The sequence below is a fragment of the Meleagris gallopavo genome, chromosome 1 (genome assembly GCF_905368555.1).
Source record: "Meleagris gallopavo chromosome 1, MGAL_WU_HG_1.1, whole genome shotgun sequence".
Taxonomy (NCBI): domain Eukaryota; kingdom Metazoa; phylum Chordata; class Aves; order Galliformes; family Phasianidae; genus Meleagris; species Meleagris gallopavo.
Window position 1 is genome coordinate 74,824,978 of NC_139404.1, and position 22,715 is coordinate 74,847,692.

The 22,715-nt window shown below is 41.7% G+C and overlaps 1 protein-coding gene across 1 annotated transcript; it reads right to left on the bottom strand.

Annotated features, from left to right (window-relative positions):
* Positions 1-7,803: 7,803 nt before the first annotated feature.
* AICDA (activation induced cytidine deaminase) lies at positions 7,804-21,472 on the bottom strand. Its single transcript, XM_085234625.1, has 4 exons — positions 11,027-21,472; positions 10,301-10,571; positions 10,052-10,167; positions 7,804-9,703 (listed from the first exon to the last, which is right to left on the bottom strand). Exons 1-4 carry the CDS (start codon positions 11,165-11,167, stop codon positions 9,650-9,652), a joined length of 582 nt encoding a protein of 193 aa, XP_085090751.1. The 5' UTR covers positions 11,168-21,472; the 3' UTR covers positions 7,804-9,649.
* Positions 21,473-22,715: the final 1,243 nt, after the last annotated feature.

Consider the following 22,715-nt stretch of genomic DNA (forward strand, 5'->3'; position numbering starts at 1 on the left):
TATTTTTTTTCCTCAGATCATTGCTGCTGTGTTTTGTTTTGTTTTGTTTTTCGGTTTTTTTTTTTTTTTTTTTTTTTTTTCCCTCTTCCCTTTTGCCTTTTCTCCCTCCCACCCTTTTTTGGGTTGGTAGGCCTGTGGGCCTTCTGTCCCCCTTTCACAGACACATGTAGATCTGGAGATCACCATGACAGGTTCTCCATCCTACCTTGTTATGTAATCAGTGCTATCCACTTACTCCAAGTAGCATCAGTAGCATGATGGATGAAGTTAACATTTCCTTTAAACATTCAGTTTAGTACAGGCAGTCGAGGTGCTAAAAAGAGCTGATTTCAGTACTGATTACTTTGGACGCAGCTCAAACTCCTTTATATGTGTCTAATATCTTCTTTTCAGCTGGAGTGCAGTACTCTTTGGATCCCCTGTACACTTGACTCCAGAATCCAAGCAGTCAGCCTCAGTTCTTTTTCGAGGCTCTTTGCCAAAGACTCCAAGTGGAGCCTCTCTCCCCAACTGCAGTATAAAGGATGTTTTTTCTATCATGTTCCGTCTGTACTGGTCCCAGGGCCATGGCATAGACTATCTCCTGTTTAATTTTCTCAAAAGCCTGCTGTTGCTCAGGGCCCCATGTAAAATTATTCTTTTGCAACCCCTGAGGAAAAAAGCTTACAATGAGGTTGTAGTTCAAAACATGCATTCCTTAAAAATCTACTACACCTGGAAGAGATCAAGTTTCTTTCTTACCAGTGGGTGGAGACATAGCATTAATTTTGTTGATCACATCTGCTAGGATATGACCATGTCCATCTTGCCACTTTATTCCTAGGAACTGAATTTCCCGTGTAGGTTCTTTCACTTTGCTTTGCTCCATAGTGAAACCAGCTCACAGAAGGATTTGGATTATTCACTCTCCTTTTTTGAAAACCTCCCCTGATGTATTGCTCCACACAGTAATTTTGCCATTGTACTACAGGTGCTTGGGAGCACCACCCACACTATTCCAGTGCAGTTAGGATCAACCCAAGGCAAATTGTTGGACTATGTTTGCACCCCTGGGGCAAACGGTTCCAGGTATACTGAATGCCCCTCAAAGCAAAAGCAAACAGTGGTCTACATTCTGTGGCCAAGGGAATGGAGAAGAATGCATTAGCAATGTCAGTTGTAGCATACCACCTGGTTGCTTTTTACTCCAATTCATAGTGGAGTTCTAGCATGTCCGATACAGCAGCACTCATTGGCAGTGTGACTTCATTCAGGCCACGGTAGTTTGCTGTCAATCTCCACTCTCTGCTGGCCTTACACACTGTCCACAGGGAGCTTTTAAAAGATGAGTGAGTTTTGCTTATCATTCCCTGACTCTCTAGTTGACGAATCAACTTATGAATGGGGAGTAAGGAATACTTTTTAGTGCGGTATTGCCCTCTGTGCACTGTTTTTGTAGCAATCAGTAACTGTTACTGTTCCACTTGTACCAACCCCACAACAGACAGATCTTCTGCCAGGCCAGGCAAAACAAACAGCTGCTTAGCATCTTCTGTGTCTACAGCAGCTATTCCAAAGGCCCATCAATACCTCTTGAGCTCCTTAAAATACCCCCTTCTGAGGTAATCAATACCAAGTATACACAGACCCCCAGGCCAGTGACAATAGGATGCTTTTGCCAGTCTTTACTAGTGAGGCTTATTTCTGCCTCCAACACAGTCAACTCTTGAGAATCCCCAGTCATCCCAGAAACATAAATTGATTCTATCCCTTCATGACTTAAGGGCATTAGAGTGCACTGCACACCAGTCTCACCAGTGCTTCGTATTTCTGTGGTTCTGACGTGCCAGGCCAACAAATCCACACTGTCCAATACACTCTATTATCTCTTTTCACATCCCTGGCTGAGGGCAGGGCTCCTATAATTATTATCTGTATTGTTCTTCTTTCCTGAGTCATGATCACCCTTACAGCTCTTGCTGTGTTCCTCATTAACTGGAGTGATCACCTTTGTAGAGGAGATCACATTGGTGATAGATGTTTTTTGTAATTCTCTTACCTGTGCTTATAGTAAAGGAGTGGGTTTTTTATTCCACTTCTTTATATCTTCTTCATGTTCACTTAGGTAACATCACAAAACAATATGTGACATAGACTTACTATTGCTACTTCCTTGTGCAGTGCAGAACATCTGCTTTTAATAGCTAAGATACTGGATGATACAGGTGGAGGGCAGGGTTCATCACCTTTAATCAGTTTGATTGGCTCCTTCTGTAGACTGTTCTGATCATCCTCATTCTCATCATTTGTCTCTGATGCCTCTGTGGGTTTATTGGGTTCATTGGTTTCATCACGATTAAGCAATGTAGATGGGTCCTCCATCATACTTTTCTGATTATTCTCCACTTTTTCCAGTCTTTCAGTTACTTTCAAAATGGCTGAAATATAAGCTTTTGTATGGGCTAGATATTGTTCAAAGTTATGAAGTGTAATAATCAGTTCAAATAATTGGTTTTCTCTGCTCTCTTTCATACATTCCTGCTAGTGTACTAGCATACTTTTCTGGTGCTGTTCTTGTTAATTTCCTCCACATACTTGAACACCTGACTCTCTCCAGATCATGTGTGTGGATCATCAAGAATGAACGTGGGGTCATATAACATTTCCACCATGGCTAGTTCTTTCAAATAATGGATACCTTTTTCTATAGTAGTCCATTTGTTCACTTCATAAATCAGATCTTCTTTGAAGGTGTATTTTTCCTTTACAGCTAATAGCACTTTCTTCCAGAGTGTGAGAGCTTCATTCAGACATCTACTGATCCCTCTCTCAATGTCTGAGTCCTTAGCAATGCTTCCCATTTGGCAAGCTTCTCTACCATCTAGGAACAAATTATTGGTCCCACTGTCCTAACATCAAAGTTAGGACAGGTGTTAATAGGCTCATTTGGATGCCATATAAAATCTTCTATCAAACCTCTAATTCCAGATATTTTCATAGATTGAATATTAGTAATGGTGATATTCATGATGAATTGACCAAAGTACAGTCAGTCCCAAGCAATAGTTGTCCCCCTTGCCACCTGCCCTGGTTTTGTTGTACAGCATGATGCCATATGGTATGAAATATCCCTTTGGCTAGTTTAGGTCAGCTGTCCTGGCTGTGTCCCCTCCTGGCTTCCTGTGGATTCCAAGCCTCTTTACTGACAGGGTTGTGTGGGAAGCAGAAAAAAAAAGTGAGCACTGGTCTTCAACAACTAAAACATCAGTAAGTTACCAGCATTATTCTCATCCTAAATCCAAGACACAACATCATACCAACCACTATAAAAAAAAAAATAAATAACTCTATCCCCACCAAAATCAAGACACTGAGGAATGTCTCAGATATTAACAAGGTAGGTCAGCACTAGCAGGAATATGAGATGGGTATGCAACATGATGAGTTCTGGACTTGTCCTGGAAGATATTGGATCTTCACCTGTTATAATGTCTCAGGGCAATACTGGCTGGAGTTCATTAGCTCCTTGGAGATTTTTAGGCAGCAGTGTGTGTCTGTGTAGGGGTGTCTTGCTTTGCATCCATTTCCAACCATCTATAGCTGCATTTTTGCCTCTCTGAATCTCACTCCCCTAAAATATGTTTTCATATGTTATTCTCTGTAGTTATCTGCCCAAGTATTTTTTTGTCCCTTCTTCTCTGAGAGGTTAAGCAGTCTTGCTAGGAGGAGTCCCAAAAGAGAAATCCAGCAACAACAGATTCCTGAAAGCGAAATCTTAGAGAAGAAAAAAAGTGAGAATGCTTCTCACTTGATACACTCCCAGGCTCCAGTTCTCTTTAGATCTTCCTGCATCAAATGTGGTTTCTGAGTAGTGAATAGCCATTTCTGAAGTGTAAACAGCTACATTACTGTTCTTGGAGAAAAAGTGAAGAGAGATCTTGGAGCCAACTGAAAGCAGAGACAGCATTTTATGGAGGCTGTAACTGCCTGTAACTGGAATGTGACAAGGTCCTGTGGCTCTGCATCAGTAGAACTGTCCAGAGGGATGGGACAGAGACACGCGCATTTGCTCAGGAGCAATTCTAGTTCATTAAGCAAGAACTTTGAAGTGGTTATGGCCCTAAAATAGATAGGTGTATCATTAAGCAAGAGGAAATGTGATGAAAGTAGAAATTCTGAACAGGCAAGTGTGAAAGCCATACTCGAGGTGGAACCTTGCACACCAGTTTGTCAAAGGCTGGTGCTGTAGTCTCCCTGAATCACAGTTGACTGGGAATAGTCTCTTACTACAGCACAGCACCAAGGTGTAATGAGGCAGAGCTCTCTGGCATTCCAATCCACATAATAGGTCACAGTTCTGCCACTACTCATGTCAGCTCTGGACATTATCATATCATTGAGTTACACAGAAATGCCTGAATTAGCTGTAGTGCATGACCTCATCTAATGAATTAACCAGAGTTTGTAATTGTTTATGAAAGGTCATCCCTTCCCACTGATGGCAAAAGACAGACTTTCTCAGGTCCACCTGGAAGCTTGCCAGCTCTAAGTTGAGTTTTTTGCACCAAACTGCCAGAGTGATTCACTGTATCACTTCTTTGAAACTATTGGCATGTTAAGCTCTAGCAGTGAGTCTACCACTGCCAGATAAAACTATAGAAGAGAGCTGCTCTAATTTCATTTTCTTTCTCTTTGGATGGTTCCTAACTGTGATTAGCAACAAGGTTATAACATGGAGACATTAATATCCTTCCTGCCCCTGAACTTGGATGACACCTGCATTCTCCAATGTGAGGAGACAAGCCTAGTAGACAGGAATATTACCTCTCTTCAGGTAATATTAATTCCAGACCTTGAAAATTCACATCAACCCTTCAACTGATATGCTTAATTATAACAGTGGCAATGATAGCAGAAACACCGGTATTTTAGTTACACTTGAAGCCTGAAAGAAAATTTGCTTATTACAAGCATATGAGAAATTTAAATGTCAATTGCAGCCTACTTATCATAGAATCATAGAATCATAGAACCACAGAATCATAGAATGGGCTGGGTTGAAAAGGACCACAATGATCATGTTGTTTCAACCATCCTGCTATGTGCAGCATCGCCAATCACTAGACCAGGCTGCCCAGAGCCATACCCAGCCTGTCTTTAGATGCCTCCAGAGATAGAGCATCCACAACCTCCTTTGGCAACCTGTTCCAGTGTGTCACCACCCTCTGTGTGAAAAACTTCACCCTAATACCTCCTAAACCTCCCCTGTCTTAGTTTAAAATCATTCCTCCTTGTTCTATCACTATACACTCATGTAAACAGTTATACCCCCTCCTGTTTATACTCTCCTTTCAAGTACTTGTCACATTTTCGCTCCTGCCCTTGCATTCTGGTTTCTGCTCTTGCAGAAACCTTTTCTCCTTTCCCTTCAGAGGCTCTGCTTATCCCTACTAGCTTGTCAGAAGAAATGGCATCTTCTATGCTAAGCCTCCTGCATTTGTTCTGTGAACCAAATCTGTTTCCCACCACCATGAGTTTTGAATATGTATGTGATTAAAAAGTGATTTATTTATTTATTTATTTATTTTGGCCCACCAAAAACACCAGTGAGTCTATGCTAAGGAGATGAGAACAAAACAACTTGATTTCAAGAACAGTGATGGACACAAATACCTCTAGTCTAAAAACCTTTGATCACACAAGTTGCAGGGGACTAGACTCCATGACTCCATAAAGCCTCTTTCTGTACATGTTCAAACACGTGGAGGACTGGGGAAGGAATAGAAAGAGAAAGGAAAAGAAAAAGAGAGATAAACTTCCCCCTCTCTCCTCCTTCCTCCCTGGTATTTGTAAGGGCCTGGAGCTTGCCTTTGCATTGTTCAGTGGTAATCTGTTTCTTATTCTTGCAAAGTGATGTCCAAGGATGCTGTGTGCTGACCTGGTGTAATGCTGTGTTCAGGTATGGGAATGATATTTGTATTCTGCTCTTAAATGGACATGTTCTGGGGATTCTTGAGAACTGGAGTCTAGGAGCCATTTGCAGAGAGTAGAAGTATCGCTCCAGCCTACGCCTTCCTAAGGGGTGCCACATACTCCCTTGCCCATTTTTACACACAGTACCAGTAATCCTATTTGTCTTGTTTCCTCCATTATCAAAGATGGAGCCTCTGCAGAGATGGAGCTTTGATAGAATGGGTAGTCTCTGCATCCCAGTTATCTGAGTGATAAAGCAAATGTGAGTTATTCTAAATCTAGATGCATTCTGGGAGTCTGATTGCCAAAAGATCTTTCATATAGCTGTGTGAACAGAAATGCATGCTCACATTCAGTGAAGATGTTGAAGCTATCCCCAGTGTGTGGGCAGCACTCTCAGCTTCATAAAGCATGGAAAAAGCATCCAAAACTTTGGACACCCAGCTGTGGAGTTTTCTAAATGGCAGACCTATTGAGAATTCAGTTATTTTGCGAGATTTGCTGATAAATCTTTTGGATTCTGTTGTTAATGGTACCTACAGTTATAATGAGAGTAACAAGAATGCAGAGATGGATACTGTCATGAAAAACATGGTTTGTGGCATCAGTGTACAGTTATTTGGATTCAATCTATGCCTTGTGCATCTCTGCAAGTCATGAGATGTTGGAACAAGTGAGACTAGAGTTTCAGCTAGCACCACAGGCCCTTTCTCTGTGTGTTGTCCAGCCTCCTGAAGGAAAATTCCTTCCAGAAATCTCAAGCATTGCTCCTGTTTCCTACAGCTCAGGTAATGAGATCTGAAGAATGCTCTCTTTACTCCAGGGATTTTTCCCAGGTGCATGCCAAGGAGAGAGAGACCCAGAATAGCATATCCACTATTTCCACAGGGGATATAGTGCTATACAGTGCTATAAATATAAGTGATAACCAATATGCTAAAAGTAGTTATATGTTCTCTATATACACAGTCAAAAGACAAGTAAAAAATTATTAGGCTGAAAAAGTAATGTTACTACGTTGTAGTCATTGTCCTGGGAGTTATCTTGGCAGAAATATCTAATTCATTTGAGGTTGAAAGAATTTATAATGCCAATTTGAGAAATGCTATGTAGCAAGTAATAAGAATTAGTATGTAGGAACAGAACAAAAATCTTCAAAAAATCTTCATAGCAGGAGAGTTAAATTCCTGTAAATAAATCACATAAATCAGCTGAAAAATCAACACTTCATTTAATCTGCTTTAGGTTCAGAAGAACCAGATTGGAATGTAGTACATTTTTCTTTGCATTTACTTATTATATTTATTCTCCTATTGTATAACAACATCAATTTCCATGTTTCAAGACATATCTTTGAGTTAATGTTAGTTTGATAGAATTTCAGTAAAAAATAGTATCTCAACTGCTTTATTAGAAAGTGCTACTTTTTCTAATTGTTGTCCAGCAACTTCATTCTGAAGGACAATGGTGTTGGATAGGTCAAACCAGAAGCTGGAAGACAGAAATTCTTTTTTGACCTCTTCTACACCTCTTGTTTTGCATTATGTGTTGATTCAACACTTCTGTGTCCAGTTTGGTCATGAAGGAATCATAAATTTTTTAGGAGCCAGTAATCAACACATGAAGCATCTTGAGCAACTTTAGTATTTACATGACTGATTTTTGGTAGTATTTCCAAGTCAGCTATAGCCTGAAGACCTTATTAACCTTGATTTTCTGGGTGACACTGTCAACAGATCAACAGTTAATAGTTAAAAGTAAAAAAGCATGAAGACAATCTAATAGGATACTGCCAGTTTCTCTCTGTAGAAATCAAACAGGATAGATTACATGCCAGTCTTCTGTGTTGATTTTTACTTTTCTCTTGAGTTGTTACTAAAACAATGACAAAAAAAGGTGCGCTTTTGCAAGACTTTTTTAATATAAATAATATGCTATCCAACAAATATATAACACCACATCTGCAAATTAATGCTTTGTAAAGATCTCTCACTGCTGTTCTTGGTCCAAGTTCCTCAAAATGAGAGCTCATCAGAAGTCAGGAGTCGTAGGAAGCTTGAGTTGCACCCAGCTCTGACAGAGCAAGAGGCACTGCGGGCGAAGAGCTGTGCACTGTCTTGCTGCTGGCCTGTCACTATAGGAGGCATTAGGAGCAGCATGGGAACATTGGCCATGCCCAGAAAGAAGAACAGGATGGAGCAGAGAACTCACAGCAATCATGAAGGAAAAGACAGAGCACCTTCAGAGTATGAGACACACCGTTAGCCATGGTAAAGCCTCAGGAAGTTAAACTGAAGAGGACAGTCCATCTGCAATCCAGCGGGTTGGTGTGAACCGTGAACCAACATTTTCAACTTAGTAAAGACTGTCCACAAAACCAGATACTAATTGGGTCCCTTAAGGAAAACACGGTCAACATCAGGAAGAAAGATCCTTTGGTTTTGCCCCTACAAAAGACATCTATGAGCTGTACAGCTTCACTCATGATGGTTGTTTTTTTTTTGGTCAGTTCTCAGTCTAGTCACCAGCTAGCCATATCTAGATGTATTACAGTCAACAAAAAGCCTTTAAAGACAGAGGACTGTATCTCAAGAATCACAGTTTCATTCCATGCTTGTGGATAATGACAGAGAAACAATTATAGCAACCATTTACAGCTTTCTAACCTGGCATTTCAAGAATCACAGAATTGTAGGCGTTGGTAGCGGCCTCTGGAGATCATATAGCCCAACCCTCCTGTGAAAGTGGTTTCCCTCAAATAGGTAAGAAACTACAAAATTATTAGTTTCGAGTAACCAAATAACACAGAGATCAAATCCGTAACCTTTCAAAATTGCCAAGCTTTTAAACACAGTACACAGACCAAAGCCTTCTGTCATGTAAGCCATACTCAAAAGAACTCACATAACCCCAACTAAAACTGGAACAAGCAAGGTGCCTCCAACAGAGCACAGTTGCCTAGGATGAAGCATATTGCAGATCTGATCTAGGAAGAAATGCTCTGTGACTGGGAAGTACTCTGTTAGTGAGACTTGTACAGCTCCTCCTTGCAGTATGTCATGAAACAGATGGTGCCTGATGTGGATGCCAAAATATCATCTAAAATGCTACAGTCTCAACTTATAAGTCTGAGGGATGATGCAAATTAGAAATGGAGTGTGTTTTCTGGTAGATATACGCTGGCAAAACACTGCCATAGTGAAATGCCTTGGAGGCTCCTTTCCTGGCTGGGTGAGAGGTCTGTACAATGATCAGCACTGATGTGGAGCTGCCACGGCTCTCAATGTAGTAGCTCCTATTTCTGCAGCTCGCACTTGAAAACGTTGGACAGAAAATCTTTTGCTTTCATTCTAGGCTTTTATTGTCTAGTTTCAACCTGTCATAGGGAACAAAATCTGGACCCACAGCTATTCAAGCTCCCTTCATTCTGGGCAAAAGGGCCTAGATCTGCACGCAAACCACTTAGAAGATTTGCTCATTTCAAATGAGCTGTTCAGGACTCAGTACAGTACTCTCATGAGAGCTTTTCAATCTGGCTGTTAGGACAGAAAAGTACAAAAGGTCTTAGATTTGGACACAGAGCTGGAAGAAAGAGAGATGGAATGAAGGAAGAAGACAACGATACACTGTGAGGGAGAGAGTTGAATATCAAAGAACAAATGCTTGTGAAGTCTTCTCATTGCTGATGACTTCCACTTCAAAGTCCCAGAGTTTTAAAGGCATCTCGTAAATCATCTACTTCATACAGTGGCTGTAGAACAAAATACAAGCGATAGATCATTTATCAAGTAAGCCTATAAAGATGGGGAAGGACAAAAGAATGGCATGAAATATGAAGAGAGGTAGAAGAGAATGAGGTATGGAAATATGAACAAAGTTAGGAGAAAGAGGCATAAGTAGCATGAAACTGCTATGGTGGCAGTTCCCTTTTGACTCAACAACATCACCTCCTCTTCCCCAGTGTTTTACGTGATGGCACTGAAAAGAATAAAATGATGGATAGCAGAGATGAGTAGTAAAAGCAGAGCACTTTTAAAAGGAAGAAAGGAAGAAGCTGAGGAAAAGAGGCACTGGAAGGAGAGGAAGAATTAGCCCTTACCAGAAGAATCCGTCGAAGTTTCCTGGACAGATGGACAGAGTTTTCATGCAGCCCTTCCCAGGCTTTGAATGTCTTTTCCCTGTTCTCCACAAATGTGTTCCAGCAATAGAAGAAATCTGTGCAAGGCACAGGGGCATTAAAGCATGCTCAAGATTGCTCCAGAGAGGACACTAATCTCTTCTAGGCTCACTAAATCATCATGTCATATCCTGACATAGCTCTCAGCTATTTCTCCCCTGCCCATTTTACCTTTGAAAGTCATGATGGCGATTTGGGCCCCAGCCCGGTGCAGGCGTCTCAGCCCCTCAGGCTCTGCCTTGCGATCCTCACAGAAATAGAGGCGGGCAGTGAAAATGCGCAGGGTCAAGTTTGGGTAGGCACGAAGGAAGTCAGCCACATGTCGGGCACAGTCATAACAGGGGCTCCAGGAGGTGAACCATGTGATGCGATAGCAGCGGCCTGGGTCCAGGTCCCAAGCTGAGATGTAGCGTAGGAAGAGAACCTCCACATGGCAACCCATCTTCATGAAAGAGGAAGAGAGACAAAGCATGAGACAAGAATGAAGTAGGCTATAAGGGGAGGAAGGAGGGAGGTTTGAGCTGAGATGTGTGAGAGGAGAATGAACAAGGTGAGAGAGAGATCTTAGGGTCAATGTACAGAAGAAGATGGCACAATGGTACATAAATGATGACTAGAAGAGGAATGTGTAGGAGCAAGAAATAAAAAATCAAGGTTTTGTTAAAGCAGTAGGGACTATATGGATGTCTTGCTAGTAACATATTGGTGCATAACACAAATACAGATCTACCTGGAGGCCGCATCCCACAAATGTTGTATACCAGCGTAGTATCCATTCTGGTGGATGCATATGCCAGAGAAGATGTTGCTGCTTGCAGCTCTTCTTTCCCTGCTGCTCCAGAGCTGCATCAACCTTAACATAGATATGAGAATAGGATGCCAACATGTACCTCATACCTTGTTACGCAGGTATCCGAAGTCCAGGGAGCACGACGTAGCACTGTCACGGCGCTTCACAACATAACAGAGGTAGGTTTCACGACGGCCTTTGGCCCAGCGCAGGTTCTTGAAATTGTAGAGGAAGAGCTTCCTCTTCATCAAGAGGCTGAAGGAGAAGACAAGAGAATGTATATTATCCTCATCCTGAAGTCATAGGTGTGAAGTTGGTCAGACCTATGTTGAAGGCTCAGCAACAAAAATATCTCCATCAAAGTTCAGACCTTCCATTGTGAAACAAAAACATCAGTGATTTGCATGCACTATTTTGGGGTGAGGGTGTAGACATGACTGTGGGGGATGAAGGAGAGAAGGAGGTGACCTTGTGAGTGGGAACAGTAAATTAATTAGTGGTGATTAATCAAACAGCAACCATGTCTGAGCAGAGTGCAGAAGTATCCCAAAGATGCACACAAATGAGAGCAAAGTATGAGGGTATCTGGGAAAAAAGGATATGAGAAGATGAGAAGGTCTGGAGTACAGTGATGAAGGTATATTCTTTCTAATATGCAAAACCCTTATAACCACTGGGGCAATTAAAGGATCAAATCGGAGTCTTTTTAGAGAAGACTGGACTGTTTCTTCCTATCCTTTCCCAAATGAAGAGTGTGGCTGGAAGTGTTTCATACTAGGGATTAGAAGATAGGGTAAGGTGCCATATGCTAGTTGACAGAAGTAAATGCTAGGGTTGGCATGTTGACACACCTGATGTGTTAGTTCCATTCCCACACTAGGTAAGTAAGCAAAGAGATTAGCAAGGGCCTGATCCCATGCCAGATGTCCTGGTGGGGAGAGGTAGCAGGAAAATGAGAACGATAAGATAGTCATGAGCCTTATTCAACAGTCTTAGTGTAATGTGGAGATACATCTGAGGACTGCCATGTTCACTGTGGTAAGCTATTCACCTCCCTCACAGCAATACAAAATGGAAGTGAATGTGTTAAAAATAATGATGTCCTTTGTCAACTTTTCCGTCTGGTAAGCTGGTGTTCAGCAGGGAGCTGGAGTCAGTGTAAGAGATGTGGAGCTGAGTTTTCTGGGGGTCTCCGGTGAGGTGTGGGAAAGGGGAATTTGTATTTGTTGTGAATTTCCTGATTTAAATATGAGAGTCTAAGCAAGGAAAATTTCTTATATAAACATTCTTTATGTATTTCCCACTCCCCTTCTATGTGTGGCAGATCCTCAGATGGTTTAGGGAGGACAACCCAGACAATCACATGGTAAATAAGTAGGTACGGTAGGCCAGAGAATTGCAAAGATCTTACCTGGGCTATATAATGAGAGCAAAACACTAGTAAAGTTTTCATATAAATATTTGCTTTCAAATTGTTTCTGATTTACTTCCTGCAATCCCTTTCCTTCCATATTCCCATTTTTTCTCTTTTCAAAGGTCTTACTCCTGCCGAGCAGCATGGTGTTGCAAAAACAAGTGAAGAATGAGAAATAACAGCAACAAGAAAAGAACATTTGGGCCCTTTCAGTGTCAGGACAAAGTGAAGACTATACAAGACAATTTTGAGTCACAAGGAACCATTTGTACATCTAGAAATATTTGTTAACATCAATTCCTGATTTCTCTGCTCTGCAGAATTGACCATTGCTGGGGATTTTTACTAGGAAGAATGACCAGTATGAATGAAAAGATGTTTTGGGAGGCAACTGAGAAGATCTGTAGCTAAGTATGATGTGATGGCTACATATGCAACTCCTGTAGCATAGGAGCACATTGCATAGTTCAAGAGAAAGCAGCAAAGACACAGGATCTGTGATCATACACAAGCACTGAACAGGGATCTTCTCCTCAAATACAGATTCATGAAGCAATCCTGAAATCAGAGCGAAAGTCCTGAGTGTGTGAATGATATACAGTTATGCAGAGTAATTTAAGAGCAAGTAGAAGAATGCAGTGCTGGAACAGTCTGTGCCTGAAAGCACAAGATGAGAGCAGCAGAAACAGAATAAGATTGAAACCTGGTGCAAGAGGGAGAATAGGTGGAGAGACAGAAAAATGAGCAGAGGTCAAAATGCTTAAGCAGCATTTAAACGTACATCTTTCTGTTATATATATATATATATTTGTTTGTTTGTTTCTAGAAAAGAAAGAGAATGAAAGGGAACAGAGAATAGTCACAAGAAAGAAATGACAGGAAGGGAAAAGGATGCAAGTTAGTTTACAGTCAAAGAGAGAAGGAGTGATGGGGACAGAGAGCTGCAAGGTGTAAGAGTAGAACAGAATGGGGGTTTAGATCACTGAGATATGGAGAAAGGGAAATGGACAGTAAGCACCAAATGGACAGCAATTTAATTAGAAACCTAATTTATTCTATCAGCAAGAAATTGGAGGCGTTCATTTTACCTGTCCATGTCAGCTGGGTTCTCTCTCAGATGACTGGGTTGCACAGAAGTTGCCTCACAGGCTCTGACTGTTCAGCCTTCTGGTGCACAGAAATGTGGAATGCTCTGTACTTCCTTTCCCCATTCACCCCTATCTACTCTTGATGGGTTTCAGACGGTGTGTCTAGGGGAGGAGTTAGAAGGGGCCCTGGAGATGTATGAACCAAAGAGCAAAGGGTTAAAATGTGAAGGGACTCTAGTTCTAAAAGATGCTCTGCACTCATTGGCTGCCTGTCCTCATTGCACTTGCCATTGGGCCTTCCCAGTCTGCAAAATTATTCTGAATTAATATCAATAGCATGACGAGGCAGGAAGCATTGTCTACTGGTTAGGGGGGGGCCTGGGAGTTGTGTACCACTGACAGTGCAAAACCACACTACCCCTCTGGGCCTCTGCTCACACAGCTGTGCAGTGATGATGGTGATGCTGACCTTCCCTGCCAAGGAAGCAGCAGGGGTGGCCTGTGAGAGTGCACTGTGAATCCAGGTGGAAAAAGCTCAGAGAGCACCAAATTGTTTTCTCCTCCATTTCTTCCAGAAAGGTTTGGGAGCATGTGGCAGCACCAAAACTGAAGAGGAGTGAGAATAGACCTACCTAGCTCATGGAAAAGGCATAGGAGTGGTGTGCAGAAATTGGGCATGTCACCCCTGTTTGACACTTGAGTGCCATGCATTCTGGGCTGTGTCAGCACGAAAGGAGCAGGCACTAATCCAAATCACAAAACTGTATGCAAAAAACCCGCTGAGCATGACTGAGGCCTAAAACCTATTGAGCACACACAGCTGGAAACATAACTGGAAACAGCAAGCTTGGGATGGGGTGCAGAGTCCCTCCTCTGGATGTCTCACGGCAGCATTGCCTTCACTCATCAGGCCTGTGGTTACATGCAGGTGTGCTGAGGCTTGCTCTCACTATGTGCAATTTCACTTTGCTAACAGTTTTCTACTTGTCGGGTTCTGCTCCACTACAGCAGTGCCGAGGTGACCATCCCCTCTGCAGGGCTGAGGGACAGCCAAGGAGAACCTCCAGACAGGCATGGGTGCTGAGGAGGCAGATAGGGGCTATCGTGCTCTATTTCAGGTAGGGGCTATCCTGGTCCATTACTTCCTCAATCTGAGCACGACTGTGAGCGCTACAGCCCTTTTGTTTACCTCATGCTAGGGTAGTTCTTCATTTTTTCACTGCTTGATTTACTTTCTTTATTAATTTTACCGGCTTTCAGTTTGCTGCTAGTACCACGTGAAGCCAGTATATGCAAAAACATGAGTTGACAGACCAGAACAAGACTACTCTAGCCCAGTACTTTAAGAGTGGCCAGTAATGCATATCTCAAGAAAAGGAGAGCTCCTGGAAGATTCAGGACTGGACTGTCCTACACTTTGGGGAAATGTATTCCTAGCTCCACAGTAGTAGCGGTCATACTCAACAGAAACACAATTTAGCAGCTTCATTGCCAAGGGTTGTGGCAAGTATGCTCTTTGGAGGTCTGGCTTTTAGTGTTTGACCAAAGATAGAAAAATCTGCATCCCTTATTAATCCCTGTTCTACATAACAGATTAATAGAGAACTTTTCTGCTAATAAAACAGCTGCTCCCTTTCAGCTTTTGCTCTAGCAGAACCTTATGACAAATATCCCAAGTTAGTCCTAGAATCATTTTATCCTGCCTTCATACTATTTTTTTCTTTCAGTTACACAAAGAGAATGTCTATTACACATAAAAAGTAAAAAACAACAACACACCCTTGGAAATGTTCTTCTTAAGGTTGACTGTCTATGTTTTATCAGATAAATTAAGGTAGCTTTGTCTTATTCTTGTTCTGGTTCCTAATTTTTAGACCAAACATTTATAGAAAATTTTGCAGATTTTTATTCACTTTAAAAGGAATGAAAAAGGAAATCTTAATAGTCAGCTAGATCATATCAATAAATGAAATTTGTGAGATTTTTGTGTCGATTCTCGTAAAATCACAGAATGGCCAGGGTTGGAACCTCAGGGATCATGAATCTCCAATTCCCCTGCCACAGGGCCACCAACCTATACATTTAATACTAGACCAGGCTGCCCAGGGCCCCATCCAATCTGGCCTTGAACACCTCCAGGAACGGGGCATACACAACCTCTCTGGGCAGCTATTCCAGCACCTCACCTCACCTCACTAGTAAAGAACTTCCTCCCTACATCCAACCTAAATCTTTCCTCCTTCAACTTAAAACCATTTCCCCTTGTCCTGCTGTTATCTACCCTTGTAAAGAGTTGGCTCCCCTCCTGTTTGTAGGCTCTTATAAGGTACTGGAAGGCTGCAATTAGGTTATCCTGCAGCCTTCTCCAGGCTGAACAAGCCCAGCTCCCTCAGCCTGTCATTGCAGGGGAGGTGCTCCAGCCCTCTGATCACCTCTGTGGCTCTCCTCTGGACCCTCTCCAAGAGCTCTATGTCTTTCTTGTACTGGGGGCTCCAGACCTGGACACAGTACGCCAGATGGGGCCTCACAAGGGCAGAGTAGAGAGGGACAATCCCTTCCGTGTCCCTGCTGGCCACCCCTCTTCTGATGGAGCCCAGGATACCATTTGCTTCTAAGCTACAAGAGCACACTGCTGGCTCATGTTGTTTTTTATCCACCAGGACTCCCAGGTCCTTCTCCCAAGGACTGCTCCTTCCAGTCTGTATAAATGCCTGGGATTCCTCTGGCCCAAGTGCAAAACCTTGCACTTTGTTGTGTTGAACCTTTTGAGTCTGTTGAGGTCCTTCTGAATGGCATCCCTTCCTTCCACTCTGTCAACCACACCACTCAGCTTGGTGTCATCAGCAAACTTGCTGAGGGTGCACTCAATTCCATTGTCAATGTCATTGATAAAGCTGTTAAAAGACAGACTCCTGGGGGACGCCGCTCATTACCGGCCTCTACATGGACATAGAACCATTAATCACCATCCTCTGTCTGTGGCCTTTCAACCAATTCCTTATCCATCAGGTCGTCCACCCATCAAATCCACATCCCTTCAATTTGGAGATAAGGATGTGGTGGGTGACCATGTCAAAGGTCTTGCTCGACTCCAGGTAAATGACACTGGTTGCCTTCCCTTTGTCCACCAATACTGTCAATGTTGAAATAGATTCTTTCTCAGGTTCTGCAAACCATTGGAAAGATTTAAAACATCAGTCATTTTCCATAAACTTCGATACTCTGCACAGAAATAAGAAAGAACAAATGAACCAACAGATGAGTTATGTCACTCTTTGGCAGGACTAGCAAGTCTAACTGCTGTTGAAATCTTCCTAATACCCTCCATTTTGACCAGCCAGCCACTTCCCTCTCACTTTTAATGTGTATGGCCAAAGACAGTAGCAGCACTTCTCTGCCTCCAGCTTTAATCCCCTGAGAAGGAATGTGTTGGTGTCAAAGGTAGCTGTGGATGTGTTTTTAGTGTTTCATAGCAAGTCTAGGATTACATCTTGAGAGGGACTGTCAGCTCCTATGCTATTCTTATGGCAGGAGATGCAACCTTTCTTGCACATTAGCAGAGGTCAGCTATGATCTGGTTAAAAACATGATTAGCAAACAAGCATGGAAAGATCACTGACCCCTGATTTATTTGCTAGTCTGTCTTCCTCCCTGGCTGTAAATTGCCAATTTTTTAATATCTGGTGGGACTTCTTTCTGGGTGGGAGCTAATATACATGAGGAGAGATTTTGACCATGCTTGTTCTTTCCTTTCTGCTCAATGCAAAATCATTTGGAGAAGGGACTAGTTGTGAAAGAGTGAAAGGGTTTTACAAATTATGATTCAATCTGTGTTCAGATTAAAGCTCAGGTCAGTTAAACAAGGCTAATGGGGAAGGCTAGGAAAGTTTCCTTCATTAATGTGTTTGGAATATTATTTAGAAAAAGACACTGGTCCAGCTTATCATGATTACATAGTGATGCCCTAGCATTCCTACAGGCATCTTATACTCAGGGATTTATTCCCTGCATAAAAATGAGAACATCTGAGAATTAAAAGCAGATTGAAGAGTGGAGTAGGAGAGGAGAAGGAAGGTTAACATCACCAGAAAGCAAAAAGAGAAGAAATCAGAGAGCAAAAATGTGGTGAATAATTAAAAGTAATGATCTAAACCCAAAGCAGAGTAGAAGTTGCTTGTTTAGTCAACAGGAAGTTGTGTGCTGTTGTGTACTGATATAAATACTTTTTCCATTCACCTCTTGCTCAGAAACCGTATTTTGAATCGACCGCCAGCGTCAACAGTTGGTTATTTCTTACACTGAGTATAAGAACTGCAACCACCTGCTTCCCTTGCCTCAAGCGAAATTCTCAAGAAAAAACTTTCTCTTCTTGAAAAGTGCTGATGCACCATAGACACAGACTTGCACAGATGCCTCAAACAGGGCAAAAGCAGAGTTCTTTGTAGCTAGATACAGGCAAATAAACAAGTTGATGTGCTTATTTTTTATAAGCATATTACATTGTATTCTGTGTTTATTTCACAAAGATTAATTGTCCCATTTTGAAAGATAGATCCAGCACAGAAGTAAAGAACCAGCACAGAAGTTCTGCCAAGACTACTCCCAATGCTCTCATCCCAGGTGTGAAAAAAATTAGCATTACATGTGGAGGCTGTTTGTTCCATGGGACAAAGGCCTTGTCCCTACATCTGCCAACTCTTCCTGTGATACATCTGTTCACATCATGATGGGGAATCATGTTTCAACAGTGGTATGGCAAAACACTGCCTTTCATGGTGTGGAATATACAGCACCACAGAGATACAGGAGAACTCTGAGGATGTATGTGAAGCCTACTTGGATGTGACTGGGAGGATTGTGTGTTAGGTGGGGGTAGGCTGCAAATGAAAATCTAAAGCACTGTGAGGCAAGTGCCACTGAAGAGGCATCTTTGTTAGATAAGAACAATGGTCTAAAGTCACAAGAAGGAAGTGGGAGTGAGGGAAGGTAGAACTCAAGGATGTGTGGAAGTGTTACTGAGAGGGTGGGTTTATGAAACTTTGACCTCCACCTTGTGCACTACTGCATGCTGCATGCTTGTAGATGATGCCACTGATATAGAATTGAGGGCTGGTTGAGGGCTGGGTGTGCACTAAGATCATACTTTATTATGCCTTTCACTAGTAATTTGGCTTTCCAGGCTCAAACTGCAAAACTTTTATCTGGAAGCTTGTCATAGTTTATTTTTTATTCCACCGTTGAGTTTGTATTTTTGCTGGAGGATTAGGAAAATTAGGGTAAAATTATTGAACTGAATACATGTTTTTCAACTGCAAGCCTACGAGTGCCTCTCATTCCTTCCCTGTAGCTCTCTGCTAGCCCAGAGTGACTGACACCTGCTGGGTCACTACTTGTAGAAAGAAAGGAACCAGGTTGGTTGAGGAGTATAAGAGGTAGTGCATGTCTTCTGCACCATACATGCAGGTAAAAAATAAAACTAGAGATCAAGTACATACAGTAAATGTTTGATGCTTACAGTAAGAAAGACACATAGTCTGCAAATCAAAGGAGAATGTAACTTCCCAATGCTGGGAGATGGACCTGGGGAAGTAACTACCAGAACTGCTTGCACCATAGCAGTGCATGCAGCTCCAGCCTCAGGTATGTCCTGCCTATTCTGAGTTGACTTCTGACTCTGCAGTGTGTGGACCTGGAGAAAATCCTCTTTTTGCACAGGGTACTGGAGGTGACATTCCAGTGTTACTCCATTCTGCAGCACAAACTCCTGGTTTGGACACCCCAGGCCCTGCTCCTAGTCCCGTATTTCCCTTAGTGCAAGTCACTGGCTCCATATCTCTACAATCTTCTGCTAGTCACAGAGAGAAACTTAATTTTGCACTGCAGTTTTTCACAATGAGAGTCATCTCTTCACTGTGGTTATGGTTTCCCATAGTAAGAGACCATAGTTGTCTTTTGCTAGCTCCTGTTTGTGCAGTTGCTGCAGCTCATGTGATTCACCAAAAAAAGATCTTGCACCTGGCACCTGGGTGGTAAATCCTGATTTTTATTTTCCTTTTGTTTTTCAGTAAATTTTGTTTCTGGGAAAGGCTGTGACAAAAGTGCTTGGAAGCTCACTGAAGAGCTTTCATGTTTCTTGGCTTGCAGTTGTGTTCAGAATTCCCTGCAGTTTCATAAGTTTTTCTTGGCTGTTAACAAAGGGCCATTGTGTCCACTCCTCTCTGGTTTCTTTTCTGTGCAGGTACAGGGATGGATATGGAACAGGCACATTTACATTAAAGGAGATAGCTTGGTCCAGCCTCAGTTTGGAAAACCAGTGACAATACTAAAATAAGATCACAAATTTGAGAGATACCCTGAAGTAATTCTCCTAGCAGTGCTCTCAGTGAAGACAAATGGCAAAGGAGCCAGCAGAAGAGATGATGAGAAACAACAGGATCAACATTCACCTTGCACCATGCATAAAAAATTATTTTGAACCCTTCTTCCACAGTAAGAATAAAACTGAAGATAAGACTAGGCTTGGAAAAAAGCATGCTTAATTTGTAATTAAATTAAACCTTAATAATGGCAAACAATGCTTGTTGAGTTGCTCTGTGCCACTTTGAATACCAGACAAGAGACACAGAGAGATGTAAGCATTTTCCAGTGGATACATTTTCTGTCAGACTCCAGTGCTCCAAGGGAATAATCTAAGCAATAAGCTTCACCAGAATACTTTGAGCATGGAAATGCTTTGTAGGTACAACATACCCATTGCAAGATATAGCATGCTGATGTGTATCAGTGTGAAACCACAACCTTAGTCATGTTGGTAGACTGTTGGCTTTCATGTTCAAAATAACTTGCTGCTGCACTTGCCACTGCTGCTCCAGCCTCTAAGGTGTCTGCTAAGAAACTAGAGAAAACAGCAGAAGGATCCAAACCCTGCAAACCTTCAGTCTCCAGATGAGCTGATTAGGAGAGTAATGCCTGCCTACAAGAAACACAAACAAATGATAACACATGACTCCAAAAGGGAAATGAAGTCTAATTAGTATACAGAAACAACATTACCAAGCTGGGGCTCAGTAGCCTGGACAAGGGCAGCAGATGATTTGGTGCTTCTAGCTCCTCAAGATCAACAACAAACAAACAAACAGAAAAAAAAAAAGGAGAAGGTGTCAAGAAAGCAGCAAAGACCAAAGAGAATCTGACCCTTGATTGGCACATAGTAGCTGTGACTGTAAAGAAGGAGAGCCAAGAAACTGGCAGCCATGATGACCAAGAAAGCAATCAAAAGACTAGGGAATATGAAAGCTGACAAACCAAAAAAGGCAAAGATCCCATCTAAGGGCAAAACAGTGAAAATTGAGGCTGCCAAATGCAAAGCCAAGAAACGAACAGTAGCCCTGGTTAAGAGGGCAGTGCATGAGAAAAATGAGCTATATTGAGCACAAGCAGAGTCTTGCTTCAGGGACACAAAATTCTTTAACTGATTAATTCGTTTCAGTCAGGTTTTGCATTTTTTCATGTAGTTCCCTCAGAGGAAGAAAATTAATAATAATAATTAAAATATCTTGATTTGAAAGAAAACTCAGCCTTTGTATGAATTATAATGGTTTTTTTTTGCTATTTCCTTCAATTCTCTACAGCATGACTATTGAGGAGAGAGAGCCAATCTCTCTCACAGCAAAATGAGCAGAGGCAACAGATCAGCTGAAAAAAAAAGAATTTGTGATTTAAGATCAGGAAAATATTCTCAATTGTACCAGGAGGGCTGTGGATTCTCCATCCTTGTCAGTTGTTTCAAGCTCAGCTGACCTAGGCTCTGAGTAATTTAATTAGTTTTGGTTAGCTCTGCTTGCTGTTAACATAGTTTAATCAATGATCTTAATTGGGATCTAAGGACACATTTAAAAAACTGTACATTTAATGTACATTTATTCTTACATTTAAGCGGGTGAATTCTTGTGTTTCTTCTTACTTAGAAACATTTAATACAGACATTTACTTATATAAATAATAATATATTTATAGTTTCTCTCTTTCTTAATGTCTAATTTGTGACACATTGTAGTTGGATGGAAAGTGGAATGTTGTTGAAGTATCCAAAAAGACAGTCTGAAAGAGCATTTAGTCATTAAATCAAGCTTTGCTCTGTGGATTACTTTTGCCAATTACTTGTTTGATATACGGCAACAGATTGGCAAGAAGTACGTGCAGCATTTTGACTTATATATGATTGAAAATATTTTTATTAAAAGGAAATCACTTACATGAACAGCAAAATCATAGAGTTATAGAATAGCTTAGGTTGAAAGGGAACTTTAATGATTATCCAATCCCAACCCCCCTGCCACATCATCCAGTTCCAACCTCCCTGCCACAAGCAGGGTTGCCTCCCACTGGATCAGAGCCCCATCCAACCTGACCTTGAATGCCTCCAAAGGTGGGGCATCCACAACTTTTCTGGGCAACCTATTCCAGTGCCTCACCACCCTCTGAGTAAAGAATTTCCTCCTAACTTCTAACTTAAATCTCCCCTCTTTTAGTTTAAAGACATTCCCCCTTGTCCTATCACTATTAGACTGAGTAAAAAGTCAGTCTACCTCCTGCTTATAAGATCCCTTTAAGTACTAGAAGGATGCAATGAGATCTCCTCAGAGTCTTCTCTTCTCCAAGCTAAACAAGACCAGTTTCTTCAGACTTCCTTCATAACTGGTACTTTCTGTCTGCTGACAGAAATATACTGCAAATACAGAAGAGCTCATGAGTCAAAGTCTGACTCCACACAGGGTCAGGCCTGTGCAGATGAGAGCTCCATTTATAGTCACTCAGGCTGAGGTTGTTTTTATTATAACAGTGTGAAATAAGGATTCAGTAGTGCTAGCCAGGAAGAAACATTGATTCTAGGGGATAGAGTTGTGCAAGAATTTGCACTGTGTGCTTCAGTCTTGAAGAGTGATGGGATGCTATTAGATGCAGTTTAATGGGCAACTTGGGTCACTGCCATTTATGTTCTAGAAATACTATCTAAATGTAGTTCTCTTGCACAAGACGGTACACTGCTCAGAGTCCTCCATGCACTGAATGCTCCTTCTTTGTAACTGAAATACATACAGTTAGCATCTGATGAATCTACATGAAAGCCAAATAAAGACAATTTTCCTGAACTTCTTGACCTAGATGTATACTATTTAACATAGTAAATCTTTCAGTTCTCCATATTTCTGAGTTAAATGTCACTAGAGAACAGATTCTTTGCTTATAAAATGATGTATCACAGTTCCTTTCTTACCATTTTACCACCATAAC

What these genes read in the sequence shown, in the direction of transcription:
- AICDA (XM_085234625.1), bottom strand. Translation starts at nt 11,167, where the DNA reads ATGAAGAGGAAGCTCTTCCTCTACAATTTCAAGAACCTGCGCTGGGCC. An exon ending in CGCCATCATGACTTTCAAAG is followed by an intron (nt 10,168 to 10,300) that starts GTAAAATGGGCA and finishes TGCCTTGCACAG; the next exon opens with ATTTCTTCTATTGCTGGAAC. An exon ending in AACTTCGACGGATTCTTCTG is followed by an intron (nt 9,704 to 10,051) that starts GTAAGGGCTAAT and finishes TTTGTTCTACAG; the next exon opens with CCACTGTATGAAGTAGATGA.